A 15,955-nucleotide genomic window follows, 5' to 3' on the forward strand; every position below is an offset into this window, starting at 1 on the left:
TTCCTGTGGAATATCATCACTGCGGCCCAGAAAATGAGCAGCTATGACAGTCATGAGAAAACTATACAGCAACAGTCTTCAGTCAGAGGCCTCTTCTGATTAGGTGCAGAACTGACTGCTACTGGATTTCCACTTTGAATGCACTTTGGATGACTAACAGCATTGAATTTCTCTTTGGAGTTAATAAAGTATTTTAGAATTGAATTGACCTTAAAAAGCTAGAGCAACTAAATATTTGGGTTGTACTGTGATTTTTACTCATGCAAATATTGTTTATGTTTTATAAAAAACTTCTGACTTGTTGCTTGGCATTTTAAGAAACATTTTGTTTCTTGCCACACTTTATTACAAACGCACTACTGACTCTGCACTGATTAATTAAAAAAAATAAAACTCAACTCTTAGCTCCGATATCCGAGATTCATTGAACCCAGCACTAAAGCGTACATAGCTTTCCTTTTTGGGTATAAATCTGAATGGACATATAAAATAAAAGTCTTTTTTTCTTTTATGGACGAGTAAAAAATTTGAGGGAGCGACGGCTCTTAAATGTTTGCCTTACGGGAAAATAAAAGTTGTCTCTGCGTTTTACGAAGAGTACCTGAACGCACCAGCAGAGGGGGTTCCTTTCTTCCCTGTCACGTGACAGAGGGCCGCCTGTGGTTGGTGATGTGACAGTGCTGCTAGCACTCGTTAGCTAAGTTTGTTGACTTTCGCAGTTACTCGCGCCTCCTGACCGTTGGGAGAAAAGCTAGCAAAAATGGACAACAGCGGGAAAGAAAAAGAAGCCGCGGCTTTAATGGCGGAGGCGGAGAAGAAGTTAAAGTCTTCCCAGTCGTTTTTCGGCTCGATGTTTGGGTGAGTGTGTGACTGTTAGCCAGTGTGAGGGCCAACTATGCGGAAGGTGGCTAGCTGAGCTGTTAGCAGCAAATCTGATGGCAAAATATACAGTACCAGTACAGCTGTCGGTGATATACGGTGGTGTTTAACGTTCCATGTTATCAACGAGTGTTAAAATGTTTCTATAGACCCCGACTGGACACGTCTGGACACATCAATGCGTAATATGTTGTTTTTCACGGCTAAAATAGCGATATACGTCGTGACAATTCCATTGTTAACACAAATCGATTCGGTAACAAGCTATTATTTGTTTATTTGTGACCTAAATGACACATTTAAGTATAAAGTTCGATATGTGTGGACACTTTCTGTAATGTCGCTGCTCTAGCGCCTCCTATTGGAGGAGTCGATCTGTGCAAGTCACATGTCAGTCACGTTTGTTTATAGTATCAAACTAGAAAACATATATTGCACTTAACGTATTTAGAAATTACAACAAACTCCCAGAGGCCCCTAAAATATTCAGTAAATTCACAAATTAACTGGAGAAAGTCACAATCTTTTAAGCAACAAGGTGATAAGAATTATGTTCTGATGTGATGTATTGAGATTGTTTGCATTGTGTCCATAAAAACTGAAGAAACTGAAAAGAAAATACACTAAAAATAAAAACCTGACGGTGTTCTTTAAGTATCATCAAAGGGCTAAAACAGGACGGACAACCATGCTCACAAGCTCACTGATTCCCCTGACAGGCGTGTTTTTGGAAGCAGGACTACCTGGAAAAAAACAAACAGATTCACAGGAAAAATTTACAAATGCCACACAGGAAGACCGAGCCAGGATTAGAAAGCTGGAGCTCCTTCCTGTGCTGCAAAAAATAACCAAGTCATCATCCTGCCCTTCTGTTGAACTAAGACTTGATATAAGACAGGTTGTTTACACATTACTGGTGCTAATTAGTCCGTCACAATAAGATGGTTAACATTTTTGAAGCACAATTATTATTTACAGGAACACTACAATATATTTTCTTTATGGTTTTGGTTGTTGTTGTTTTATTTTGTATTATTTCAAATATCCTCCAGTTCGAGTGTTAAGAGTTCTGTACAAAATTAACTTTTATTGGTCTTTAAGAGAGTTGTATTAATATGCTATTATTACTATATTACTTAAAAATGGTTTCAAAACAACAAAATTATTGTTTATTGCAATAATTTCTTGGACAAAGCAAAAGTAGTTATTATAGAATAGAATAGAAGTACTTTATTCATCCCAGCAGGGAAATTTCTTCGCAGTTACAGCATAGAGACAAGACAAGACAAGAGACAAAACACAATAACAACGTCTGGGTGTTGAGTCTGGAGTTTGGCTGTGGCAAAGCTGATGACGTCACAGGCCACCGCTGCATCAGCTGATGGGGGAATGTAAACAGAACCAGAGATGGCAGAGTAACTCAAGTTTTCACACAAATAAGAGTAGCACTACTTCAACTTATTTTTACTCAAGTAAACAAAAAAGTAGCGGTCCAAGAAATAACTCAAGTAAGAGTAAAAAAGTATTTGGTAAAAAAGTCTACTCAAGTACTGAGTAACGTATCAAAATATCAATCCTTTAATGTTAAAAAATAACGTCATCAGATGGACTAAAATATAAATCTGCATGCTATGTAATAATGTTCAAAAACAAAAGTTCTGCAACTCAACCTGAGAAACTTTCCACCGGTATCTTCAGCTTTAGATCGTAAGCAATTTATCCATTATTATTTTTAAACACAATTCTTTGCTAAGCTAAGTGTAGCGTCGCAGCAAATAAACGGTTGATTACATGCAGTCGACCAGTAGAGGGGGCCCACGGACCACCAGTTTGAGGAAAGCTGGTCTAGATCATTATGTTTTAGAAAAGTGTGTGTGTTTTCCAGCGGTTCCTCTAAGTTGGAAGAGGCCTGTGACATGTATGTGAGAGCAGCCAACATGTACAAGATGGCGAAGAACTGGTGTGGTAAGAAGGCCGACCTCTTCTCCTTCTCCTCCTCATTCACGGCTGTATTTATGATCACTGTTATAACACCAAACCATCTGCTCTCAGCTGCAGGAAATGCGTTTTCCAAAGCTGCTCATCTTCACCTGCAGATGCAGAGCAAACACGATGCAGCCACCAACCTGATAGACGCTGGAAACGCCTTCAAAAAGGCAGATCCACAAGGTCAGTCTGGCTCCTGTATGTCTTCGGTTCTGCTGCATTCTCTGTGAAAATGGCTCAAAATATTGTGTTGTATTATTTGTCATACAGAGCAGCATTTCTTCAGCTTAATTAGCTGATTTGTTCAAAGCTTTCTGATGTTCATGGATTTAAGGCGACTGAGTTTGGTTGCTTTTTCCAGGCTCACCCTCAGTAGAGGCTTTGTGGGGGGTCTGACCATCTGGTTTTTAAGGCCTTCAGCTTTATTTATCATTATTTTTATTTAGGAATAAAAATAATAGGTTTTTTTAAATATATATTTCATCTTACTTTAGATACAAAGCCTTAAATCTGGTGTAAGACTAAATACATCTGCTGAAAATATAAGCAATAAATAAATTAACCAATATCTTCCATTTGTATGATTGATATTTTTGTTTCTCATATTTCTTTTTCTAAAGAAAGACTGGATGACAAAAACATTGAGTTTGCTGCTTTAGTCTTATCTATGGTACGGCGTATTAGAGCAATTGTAGATAGAAAAAATTTAAAATGAGGAGTACATTTCCATTAAAAAAATCCCCCAAATTTCTAGAAAAACTTGGCAATTTTTAGATTAATCTTGGAAATTTTATAGAAAAAAACTAAAATTTCAGAGTTTAAAAAGTTACAAATTTGTTAGAAAAATTTCTACATTTTCTAGACAGCTTGGAAATTTCTGAGTTGAAAAAGATTTTCATGGGTTTTTTTTCCCTCAAAAATTGCTGAGATTTGTCTCAAAATTTATGATATTTTTGTAGTAAATATTTTACTTTTCAAACTTAGAAATTCTCTGGAAAAGAACAAGAAAATGTCTCAGCTCAATCTCAAAATGTCCACCTATTGTTCTTTCTACACTGTTGTGCATCCAGCCCATTTGTCAAGGACTGTTTTATTCACAAAGACGTCAGCATCTATTTTGTTAATTTATGTAAAATATCTTCCAGTTCCAGATTTAAATTGTTTATTAACAGTTAATTGATCTGTGACACGTTGTACTTGCATTATTATGCCACTGTTACCATTATATTCCTTGAAAATGATCTCAAAGTGACAACATTATCGTTTATCGCAGTAACTTTTGGGATAATTTATCGTGCAGCAGAATTAGTTTTCATGACATACGTATTAATGTCTGGAGATGTTTGTGTTTCTGCTCTCGACTAAATATTTCCTCTCTCTACAGAGGCTATCAACTGCTTAAACCGAGCCATCGAGATTTACACAGATATGGTGAGTTTGTGTTTTCCTTTTATTAAGTTTGGGTTAAAGCTGACTTTTGTAAAAATCGTTGTTCTCGTCCGTTTTCAGGGTCGTTTCACCATCGCAGCGAAGCATCACATATCCATCGCAGAGATTTACGAGACAGAGTTGGTGGACATCGACAAGGTTAAAGAAAAATTAAACCATTCATTTTAATTTAATTTCGTTTACTTTTTAAAAAAATAACCTTTATTTACATTTTTACATACAGGCCATTGCTCATTTTGAACAAGCAGCAGATTATTATAAAGGTGAAGAATCCACCAGGTGAATATTTTAGATAATATCTGAACACTTTTCTGCGCTTTACTTCAAATAGTTAAATATGTAGGTTTGTTAAATGGATTTTCTTTTTTCAGTTCTGCAAACAAGTGCCTTCTTAAAGTTGCGACCTATGCAGCCCAGCTGGAGCAGTACCAGAAAGCGATAGAGATCTATGAACAGGTGAGATGTTAGACATTTAGCGTCTGACGTCTTGCTGAGCAAAGAATCTGTAAAATAAGCGTAAGCTCTTGATTTCAGGTTGGAACTCACGCGATGGACAGTACGCTCCTGAAATACAGCGCCAAGGATCACTTCTTCAAGGCGGCGCTGTGTCACTTCTGTGTAGATATGCTAAACGCAAAGGTGAGCGTAATTTACATAACATTTCCTAGCTGTGAAGCTAGCGAAGTGTTAGTTTCTGTGTTAAGGCCGTTTTCTTTGCTGTCCACTCAGCTTGCCGTGCAGAAGTATGAAGAAATGTTTCCAGCGTTTTCAGACTCCAGAGAGTGCAAGCTGTTGAAGGTAGGCTGACTGAAAAATGACTAAATGTCAACATGGAGAAAGGTTTCCCAGGAAGCATTTCTGCGTTAAACCTAAGGGTGTTTCCACACCTGACAGTCTGGTAGACCGAGTTCGATTGGAGAACAAAATTGCAACATTTGCTAGATTTTCAGCTGCTGTGGTTCAGTTTCACACTGACTGAATCAAAACCAAACTCTTTAAAAAACAGTTCCCCTCCTTGCCTGGGGTGGCGCTGCACCAAGAACCACTGAAGGAAACAACACAAAAACATCTGAAGAAGACACTGAGCGCAACTTTCTTCATCACAAAATGTAAACAAAAGTGAAGAAGCGTCAGATTTTAGCGGTTGTTGGATTTCATTGTTGTCTTTCGTAAAAGACCACAGGTCATTTTTCCTGCTAGCGCTAGATTAGCTTGTTTGTTTTGGTTGTACTTACCCAGAATGCCCTGAGCTGTAGTCGACTTCCTGCTTTTGGAGCAATCTCCGGTCCGCTTGGCGTTCACATAAGCATTCAAATCGCACCAGAGTTCACTTTAATCAAACCAAGAACTGGGTTTGTAGGAGAAGACTGCTCCAAAAGCAGGAAGTGGACTACAATGCAGTGCATTCTGGGTAAATACAACCGAACCAAATGCGCTTGGCTAGTGCTAACAGGAAAAATGGCTCATTTAACAGAGAAAAGAAAAATCCTGCAACTGCTAAAATCTGATGCCACTCCATTTTTGTTTACATCTTGTGAAGAAGAAAGTTGCGCTCAGTGTCTTCTTCAGAGGTTTTTGTGTCATTTCTTTCAGGAGTTGTTGGAGCAGCGCCCCCACAGGCAAAGAGGGGAACAGGTTTTCAATTAGGTTGGTTTGTTTGACACAATACAGTGTGAAAGAAAACCACAGCAGCTGAAAATGTAGCAAATGTTGCAACTTTTATCCCCAATCAAACCGAGTCTACCAGGAGTGAATACATTCTAATAAAACGCACTGATCCATAATCAATATTTAGGTTAGAACCGGGCCAAATATAGTCATAAAGTGACCTTTTTTCACATTTAGTTATCAAATTTTACAGTCCAAAGACACATAGACTTAGTAATATTCAAATATAGTTGCTAAATCTGCTTGTGAAAAAGTAAATATAATTTCAGTTGATAAGACTTTTTATTTTTGTATAAATTATTTTTTTATTTTCAGTTAGGAGGAAAGAATCAAACTGCCTTAAAATTAGAAATACAGTTTCCTGAAAAGACGATACCGATATCATGTTTATTCAAAATAAAGAAAGGCATGTAGATTACTGGATAGTTAGTTTAATGTTGTTGTGGAAGTTTGATGTATAATATTGGAGAAAAACTTTAACTACCCCATTTTATTTCACTTATATTTAAAAAAGCCTGTTTTAAAGCATGTTTTACCTAAAGAACAGCTGGTTGTAGACAAAACTCTACCATAATATAACAACACTGCCTGTGATCTGAAAGGCATTTTAGTCGGTTATTCTCAGTTTGTGTTTTGTAACAGTTTTGGTTTAGAATGAGCTTCTGGTGCATCGAAATCCCGGCAGGATTTTTATCTGATATACACGTTTTAATGATCCACAGGTGAATCCGTCAGTCTGATTACTGACCTGATTATCAGAAATTATGAGCTGATGTGCTTGGAGTTGTTGTCTTTTTTGTGTTTATCAGGATTTCCTCCAGAAAAAAAGATTTAGATACTGAGATGAGACGTTGTGGTCCACAGCGCCATCAAGTGGACAGTAAACGCAAAGCACGCAGAGAAATAAATCTAATAATGGCTTTTGTTTGAAATCTAGAATTTTATTAAAAATAAATGTCTATGAAAATAAGCAAATATGATCCTCATTATTTTAGTTTTTTTTATTTTACTGCAAAAACACAAAATATTACCAACTGTTTTGTATAGTTTTGTGTGTAAATGTCTTAGTGGACTTGGAATAAGACAAAACTAACTTACAAGTAACTTTTCAACAAGAAATAGGAGCTTGAGAATATTAAGGCAATAATTCCTTAATATTAATAAAAAATAATGAACATTTAATTACAATAATTTTTTCCATGTTATAAGTGAAATAATCTGCCAGAGGAACTAGAACCTTTTCATGAATATTAAAGAACCATTGACTTAAATTAAACTCCTATAAATTGTTGATAGTATAGTTTAGATTTTTCCAAGTGTAATAAGATATTTGCACTTGGAACTAAACCAAAATACTTTGTAAGATTTTATGTTTTTGTAGTGCTGCTCCTGTTTTTTTGTTTTAATTTTGATGTTGTTATCCAGGATGTTTAATCTGACTGAAATATTATCAATCAAAAGCTTACAGATTTAATTAAATGTTGGAGGTCTATGCTTAAATTTAGTTGAAGTTACACATTTGATGCCTTTTTAAACAACTTTTACATCTAAAAATCAGTAACTTTACTCGTTATAACTGTTAAAAACTGTTTTACTTACATTTGGATGGTTAGATTATCAGCTGGTACAAGTTTATACATGGTTGAATAATGAAACGCACTTTTGTACGGTGCTATTGTTTGCTATTTAATGTGTTTTTATTCTAGTGGGTTTTTGTCCCAACAGAAACTTCTAGATGCATATGAAGAACAGAACGTGGACGGCTACACTGACGCGGTGAGTGGGCAAACTGAGGCTTGTTGCTTAAATTGACTAAATGTAAATATGCTAATCACAGGTCTTATATTGCGTTGTTGAGGAACTATTCAAACTTGTAGGGATTCTTTTTTTCTTGCGTTACTTTTCTGTCAGGCAAAAGTTTTAGTTATCTTCATTGCATTCTGTAACTTCAGGCGGTCGAGGCTACCACTAACTAGCTGCTACTGGCTAGTTAGCAAACTTAAACCTTCGTTTTTGCCACTGGTTCACTTCTGTTGCCAACCTTTATATTTATAGTTTGTGATCTTAAATTTAATTTAAGCTAGCATTAAAAAGTCTTGAAATATACATACTCTCTCTGTTGCATGTTTTTACTCATTTAATTTTTTTTTTCTATTCAGCAATCGAACAAGTTCCTGTTTTGTTATATTTTCTAAGTTTAATAACGTGAGCCATAATGATCTACAATAACGTATTTGAATTAATATGAGTTACAAACACATTTAATTTCCCTTTTGGGATCAATAAAGTAGTTTTGAATTTTAATTAATCTGTCATTATTTAAAAGCTGACAGTTGAAAAATAATTTTTAAAATAACTTTTTTTTAAATATTGTTATAAATTTTATTTGAAGAAAATAATTTTAAATAAATTTTTTAACACTTTTTAACATTATTTTGTTAAAATGTGAACTTTTTTTTTAATTCAGCGTATTATGAGAAACGCTGTTTTTTAATAAAATGGCTCCTTAGTGATAAATCAACCTTAGATTCACTCATTAATCAATAATCCCTTGCATTAACTGTTCAATAGAAAGCTCATACCTAATTTTATTTTTTAGCCAGGTTTTGTTTGATTAAACAGAAAAAAAGCGGAAGTATTTGCGATTTTACTTCATTATATTTGTCAGATTTACAGTTTTCTCCAAACAAAAACCTTCAGCGATGATTCTCCCTCGTTCTTATCATGACACATTACACATTACATGTGTTTTTTGTTTAATTACATGTTGGGATTATTTCCAGGTGAAGGAATATGACACCATTTCCCGTCTGGACCAGTGGCTCACTACCATGCTGCTACGCATCAAGAAGACCATACAGGACGACGAGAACGACCTCCGCTGACCTCACCAGCCGCCTCACATCCTTCGATTCCCGCTGCATTCATCGTTTTATGTACTCTCTATTTTCTGCCGTCTGCATTATGTCTTTGTTGCCTTTTATTCCACTCAGAACAAGTCTTTATATCATGCGTGTGAACACTATCTCGCTGGCTGCGCTCGGCACCCGGTATTAGTTTTACGTTCGGCATTTTGGCCACAACATTCATGATTGGGATGCAATAATACCAGCAGACTTGAGTGATGAAGATTAAAACTTTATTTCCGCTGTCGTGTGATGAGTGAGAGATCGCGGATAACGGTGTGATTGAAATGTCCAGAATAAACTAAACGAACTGAAACGCGAGTTCTGCCTGCAGCGGTAACATTTGGAGTTTTATTTTTCTTAGATCAGGGCATTTCTAATTAAAAAGCGAGTCTGAGTTGTAACCCTCCTCTGCCTTAAGCTGCTCTCAGGATGTGCACAGCAGGACGCTTCCAAAGGGCTGGGCGATAATTTTAGACATTAATCACACTTTTTCTTGTTTTTGAACTTTTTTTTTTTTTTTTTTGCACAATCCGTTTCTTTTCCCACCAATTCTCATTTTGTAGTTTAGAGCGTTGCACCAAGAACCACCGTCTTGTTTTACAGCTCCTATTTATTTGGACATTGAATTCAGGTCAACATTTAACGGTCAGGTTGAGGATAAAGCCGTAATATTAGTAAAACGAAGAAGCAATTTTTACGAACTCCAAAGCTAAAAACAAAAAACAATCTATCCAAGTGTTTTTCTTGTGTAATTTTAAGAAATTTTTCTGACTAAATTTCATTTTTATTCGGCTAATATTATGACTACGTTATTGTAATTAAACAAAACGTCTCAGTCTGGCCCTAATCTCGCGCTGACTGGAGTAAAAGATATTTTCAGTCTTTTTTTTTTTTTTTTTTTTGAAAAAAAGAGATTTTAAAAATTATTAAAATTGAATCTGGTATGAAAAAAATCTGACTATCCTCATAATTAAATATCCACATGACATTCTTCTTGTAATTAATTTTAAAATCTTGCAGCTTCCCCCCTAATATTGAACTTAAAGAAAGGATGAATTAATTAAAGTCACCTTTTGAAAATATTTTCTGTCATTTGTAAAAAAATTTTTTTTAACAAAATCGATTAAAGAAACTATTAAAGTTGGATAAAATCTCCCAATTATGTTTATACTTTCATAATTAAATATCTAAACGACTACATATTTGGAATTAAATAAAAATTCTTGAGGCCAGGTTACAATAGTTTGTTGCACAATTGAAATAAAAGCCACTTTTTAAAATATTTTCTGTCATTTGTAATTTCTGTTTTTAAGGGGAAAAAATTAACATCAGATTGAGTATGAAAAAACAAAACTTAAGTAAACATATTCTCATAAATAACTTAAAATTCTTGCAGTTTTCCCCTAATTTTCTGTCGTACAACTTAAAGAAGGGATGACTGAAATAAAAGCAAAATATTTTCTGTCATTTGTAATTTCTTTACAAAAGATAGCAATTAAAATCAGACTTTATTTTGAAACGTTATCGCCCAGCCCTTATTAGCGGTGACTTTGCGTATTTGCTCCCATTTAAAGTCATTTTATTCCTGAAAAGATCTTGACCTTTGTGATCATTTGCATGGCTTGGAATGAAAGGGGGGTTTATTGGTTTAGCAGAATGGTTTGTATTTTTGTAAGCAGGCTGATTAAATTGTGTTTGACAGCCTGATGGAGATGCAATACATTTAAAAAAAAGAAAAAGCTTTATGGATCGGGACACTGTGCTCACATCTCCTCCCAATGATCCTGTGAAACGTTTGGTCTTGAGCGTTGTTTGTGATGTCTTGTTGAATAAACCTGAGTGGACCTGCAGCCTCTCTGGGCGTGGTTTACTCCCCGTGTTTGTGCTGCGCTGCCTCATCTGGCTTCATTTTACCATCAACCACTCTGCGATGTGGACGAACTGGAAAAACATCTCCTACCCAGGAAGAGTGGAGAATATTTAAATCTGCTACTGTTTTCTTCATTTTCCCTGTGAGTAGCTTTACTTCCTGCTTTTCGTGCTGAAATGTAAAAGTTCTGCGTCAGATTTTACAGACAAAATATCTTTCTAGAATAAACGAACTGCAAAAACACAAAATCTTACCAAAGTAGTTTTTGTTTGGATTGTGGTGCGAATATATTGGTACACTTGAAATAAGACTATACTAACCTAAAAGTAACTTTCCAGCAAAATATAGGTGAAAATATATATTTTGTGTATCACTTTTTTATCAGTATTAAAAAGTTATTGACTCAAAACATGCTCCTATATCTTGCTGAAAAGCTACATGTAAATTAGTTTTGTCTTATTCCAAGTTTAATAAAAGTATTTGCACCAGAAACCAGATTAAAACTATTTTTTGTGTTTTTACATTTTCATAATAAGCCAGCTCTGTGTTTCTGAGCAGGCAGGTGTTTTGGGATTTCTTCCTGCTGTTCCTTAGTTTTCAGCAGGTGTATCCTCTAATTCAGGGGTGGGCACTCCTGGTCCTCGAGGGCCGGTGTCCTGCAACTTTTAGATGCATCTCTACTTCAACACACCTGAGTCAAATAATGAGGTCGTTAACAGGACTCTGGAGAACTTGACTGCACTTAGGAGGAGATTCAGCTGTTGGATTCAGGTGTGTTGGACCAGGGAGACATCTAAGAGTTGCAGGACACCGGCCCTCGAGGACCAGGAGTGCCCACCCCTGCTCTAATTGAACACCTGTGAGCAGGTTGTGCGTCCCCCACAGAGCTCGTTCATCACCATAAACAACCAGCAGCTAGAGCAGATTCAACTCATTAATTAAACTGAAAAAAATATGTTTACGGTTAAAACTCAGAAAAATCTATATTTTTAACCTTTTAGTTACTGTTACTGAGAGGTAAATTATTCTTGAGTTTCTTGAGATCTTTGGTTTATTTCAACTGAATAAAACATCTAGTACTTTTTTAGGTTAATTGCATACCATCTCTGTAAGAAAAACAAAGTCCTAAGTCATTTTTGCCAAAAGTGAAACAAAATATGTTTAAGTGATTCAGGTTAAACTGACCAGGCCAAATTTTGCTGGACAATTAATTATCTCAGAAGTTATTGCAATAAATTATAATATTGTTGTTTTGACACCATTTTCCAGTAATATAATGGCAATGGTGTAACAATGCAAGAACAGATTATCAAAGTAAACAACAGATTATCAGAGTAAATAAATTTTAAATTCTAATGGACATTTGACGCTGGAACTGGAATACATTTTAAATATCCCAAATAAATAAACAAAACAACAAATAAATTAAATTATTAAGTCTTTGTAAATAAAATCATCCTTCAAAAAAAGGCTAGTTGAGACCAAAAAACCAGACTGAAGATTTTTTTGTCATTCAGTTTTTGGTAAAAAGAGAAAAGAAAAGTAGAATTTTCCATAAAATTGTGGCACAAAATAGTGTTTCCAATAACTGGCATTCTGAAAAAGCATCGTTACAACAAAGAGATCATCAAAATGAAGATTTATTTTTTAGTGCTAGTTTTGTGTCTGAGTCCACAAGTGTCCTAAAAAAATTTATGAAAAAGTTCAATATATTTGTCAATTACTTTAGAAAATAAAACTGATGGATCCACAGAGAAATGTTTCAAGTCTTGATTTGTCATTTTGACTACAAATGTCCGCAAAGCTTTGTCAATCTTCTGCTAATGTTAAAAAAATAAATAAATTCTATCTTGGCGTTTCCATTAAATAAGAAACAGTTAAAATAAAACTTGAACAAGTTTGTTTATGCTATAATTAATTTTTAAAAAAATGCTGCGTCATCATCCTCCAATCACTTCCTGTCATCTTCTTCTTCATGGTTTTGAAATTTCTGCTTCCATCAAGCAAATTTGTTTTCGAAATGTCAAATTGTACAATTATTTGGTCAATAAAAATGCACCATTTATAAAGAGGGGAAGGGACAAAAAGTCACTGCTGAAGAAGATAATTGTTCAGTTTGGTGTCATTCAAAGACATTTCAGTTAAAATATTATTTTTTATTGATCTTATGTAATATTTATTTTTAGACGGTTCTCATTGTTGTATGTTATCAATAATTCACACTATGTAATGAAATGAAGGACAAAAAGTACTGGAAGTTTCTCACAATAGTCTCATTTTTCTTGCATGCATATTCAGTGAACCTGAAAATGTCAACCAACTAAACCATAGAAGGGTTATATACACATTTAAATTCAGTGTGGATTAGAGAAAATCCTAAATAAATGTCAGGTTTGTGCAACAAATTCTTGTATTTACAATTGATCTCAGTCATTTTTTGTATAATCATCCCCTTGAAAAAAATTGGCCTACGCTTTACAGATGAAAATCAAGTTTTTGATCAAATAGTTGATATGAAAATAGCAGTTGGTCAATAGGCGTTCATTGGGAATAAGTGGTGATGTGTAGCTAAAACTTTTTAAGAATCTCTAAGGATTTTGGCTGGTTTGAGGCATTATTTTTCTGTTCTGCAGGAACATTTGGAGCGTAACCTCTGATGAGATCCGTCATCTCCGCTGAAAGATGATCCATCTCTAGAAAAACTCCTCACACCGCTTTGGGTGCCCCGTTCTGACCTTATGAGGTTTAATCAAAGACTCTTTGCCATGGTCCTCTCTGTTTCACTTCTGATCCTCTTCTACTTGACCATAAGTCTAGAGAAGATCAATACCACCAGAGTAGCAAACTTCTCAAAGCAGGTGAACTTCACATCATCCCCTGTGAACCCTCACACCCCAGTGATTTCTGAAGACTTGAGGAAGATCATCCCTCAAGACGTTACGTACTGGAACCGCCTGTTTTACTCGGCAGTGACGAACATTGAGGATAATGACAACCCTTCCAGGAGAGCGTACCCCTGGTCGGCCTGCAAGGAGGAGAACCAGGAGGTTCTGAGAATAAACGTTCATGACTTTGATTCCTACCCTCCACTATTCCAGACTTACCTGAAGGGCATAAACTGCAGATCTCCTCCGATCCTTATCAACCAGCTCAGGAAGTGCAACAACCACACCTTCCTGCTTTTTGCTATCAAGTCATCCCCCGCAAACTTCGAGAGGAGACAGGCGGTGCGGGACACTTGGGGTCGAGATGGGGTGTACCAGAACGGGCGGAGGGTGCGCTCGGTGTTCTTCCTTGGCAACTACCAGCCCGATGACCCAAACCTTGGCGCACTGCTGTCGTTCGAAGCCAAACACTTTGGAGACATCCTGCAGTGGGACTTCCACGAGTCCCTCCTGAACCTGACCCTCAAAATGGACATGTTTCTCCAGTGGACAGTGAAACACTGTCCACTGGTGTCCTTCGTCTTCAGTGGGGACGATGATGTTTTTGTCAACACTGACGGACTGATCCGATACCTGGAGTCTTTAGACGCCTCTCAGGCATCTCAGCTGTATGTTGGACACGTCTTGGAATCAGCAAGTCCAATCAGGGACCCAAGAAGCAAATACTACATTCCTCCGACCTTCTACAGCGGGCCCTACCCTGCGTACACAGGTGGAGGAGGGTTTGTCATCTCCGGAGAGTTGATACAGTCTCTTTCTTTTGTTTCGAAGCTGTTTCCTCTGTTCCCCATAGACGATGTTTACATGGGTTTGTGCATGAAGGCACTTGGAATCACCCCCAAGCGGCATGAAGGATTTCAGACCTTTGACATCAGGAAACAAGACCGCGGAAATGTTTGTGTCCAGAAGCAGAATCTCCTCATACACCAACGATCCCCAAGGGAGATTGAAGTAATGTGGAAGAACATCCACAACCCCCTGGTGTCTTGTTGAACTGATGGATCACCTGCACTAGTTTCCTTTTTTACCATCTTACAACAGATGGCTTTGGGGGAATGTTTTCCGGTTACAGTTTTAGCTGGGTGAGGTTCATGACTGGCACTCCACCAGAGTTGGATGTACAAATCCAACATCTAATATTGTAATGCTTGTATTTCAGTTTTGACCTTAACTAATGTAAGATTTCAATTAATCTTTGATCAATTAAAATTCAACAACATTATGGCAAGAAAAATAAAACATTTAATATGACTTTTTAAAATTTTGTCTTCTTTTATTTTTAAAAATCCGACAGCTTCAATGGGGATGATTGTCAAGAAGAAGAGCAACCTTGAACGGTTTTATTCCAAGTTCTGACTGGATTTTTCTTCTTCTTCTGTTTGGTGGTTGGTAACAACAAAATTGGTGCATTACTGCCACTGACTGGTCCGGAGTGTGGACCAGAATGTCACTCAAGAATTAAATTTTGTTATACAACTGTTTAAGGTAACAAAATATTATCAGATAAATTTTACTTTTCAAGTTATCTCTACTTAAATGAACTAAATATCTTTTAACTTTAATTCTATTCAATTTTGGATCAATTGTTGTCTTTCTTCCTCATAAGTTTGCTGACTTTGAAGAAGAGCACAGTTTGTCCTTTTGGGCTCAGCAGCGCCCTCCGTCAGTGAGGCACGGTACTTTCACCTCAACTTGCACATTAATTTTCAGCCAATCAGAAAGACTATCATTCACATTTATTAAATATATTAGACATTGTGTTGAACATCAACATGGTTAATTAAATAAATATATTAGCAATATTGACCCTTTGCAACTATGTCACTTAATCATTTAAAGCGCCATGATGGACGTCAGAAGTGAGGATCGGGAGTATTGAACAAAGCAACTGAAATTGTTTTTCAAAGTTCTTTTTGTCAGTTTATTCATGGCTTCTACTCGTTCAAGACGAGCTAATTTGTCTGTGAAGGTAACACACCTGGTTGGGGCTCATAGCCAGTGGTATTTACAAAAGCTTGAAATAGCTAGCTTAGAAACCGGCCCGTACCTCCTCGCTCAAATTGCCGCCTTTGCCTGAATTTAGTTATTTATATCATTGTGTCATAAACGGAGTTTCCCCAGAGCAGCATTAAAAACTTACAAAAGACAAGATGCTAACAGTTTTTTTCCATACATGCTAGGCTACATGACTTAATTTTCCATGGTTCCTATCTTCTCCATAAAGAGATATTTGATGTTCTAATCATACT

General features: G+C 36.2%; 2 protein-coding genes across 3 annotated transcripts; both read left to right on the forward strand.

Annotated features, from left to right (window-relative positions):
- Nucleotides 1–632: 632 nt before the first annotated feature.
- napa (NSF attachment protein alpha) lies at nt 633–10,741 on the forward strand. 2 transcript variants are annotated; one of them, XM_005796843.3, is made up of 11 exons: nt 634–858; nt 2,765–2,844; nt 2,932–3,048; nt 4,250–4,296; nt 4,375–4,452; nt 4,538–4,593; nt 4,686–4,770; nt 4,849–4,953; nt 5,044–5,112; nt 7,708–7,758; nt 8,766–10,741. In XM_005796843.3, the coding sequence occupies exons 1-11, from the start codon at nt 761–763 to the stop codon at nt 8,865–8,867; spliced, it is 888 nt and encodes a 295-aa protein (XP_005796900.1). In that variant the 5' UTR covers nt 634–760; the 3' UTR covers nt 8,868–10,741. The 2 variants fall into 2 exon arrangements, with proteins under 2 accessions (XP_014331251.1, XP_005796900.1); XM_014475765.2 differs by having other exon boundaries at nt 633–858; nt 2,765–3,048.
- A 75-nt stretch (nt 10,742–10,816) lies between these two features.
- On the forward strand, nt 10,817–14,930 carry LOC102235283 (N-acetyllactosaminide beta-1,3-N-acetylglucosaminyltransferase 2). The gene is made up of 2 exons (XM_005796901.3): nt 10,817–10,903; nt 13,395–14,930. Exon 2 carries the CDS (start codon nt 13,500–13,502, stop codon nt 14,697–14,699), a length of 1,200 nt encoding a protein of 399 aa, XP_005796958.2. The 5' UTR covers nt 10,817–10,903; nt 13,395–13,499; the 3' UTR covers nt 14,700–14,930.
- The last annotated feature ends 1,025 nt before the right edge of the window (nt 14,931–15,955 follow it).

The sequence above is a fragment of the Xiphophorus maculatus genome, chromosome 18 (genome assembly GCF_002775205.1).
Source record: "Xiphophorus maculatus strain JP 163 A chromosome 18, X_maculatus-5.0-male, whole genome shotgun sequence".
NCBI classification, from domain to species: Eukaryota; Metazoa; Chordata; class Actinopteri; order Cyprinodontiformes; family Poeciliidae; genus Xiphophorus; species Xiphophorus maculatus.

Bases quoted from the DNA above. Each gene is read 5' to 3' on its own strand.
- napa (XM_014475765.2), top strand. From the start codon at position 761: ATGGACAACAGCGGGAAAGAAAAAGAAGCCGCGGCTTTAATGGCGGAG. The intron at 4,453-4,537 runs GTTAAAGAAAAA...TTTTACATACAG, and splicing joins AGTTGGTGGACATCGACAAG to GCCATTGCTCATTTTGAACA. The intron at 4,771-4,848 runs GTGAGATGTTAG...TCTTGATTTCAG, and splicing joins CGATAGAGATCTATGAACAG to GTTGGAACTCACGCGATGGA.
- LOC102235283 (XM_005796901.3), top strand. From the start codon at position 13,500: ATGAGGTTTAATCAAAGACTCTTTGCCATGGTCCTCTCTGTTTCACTT.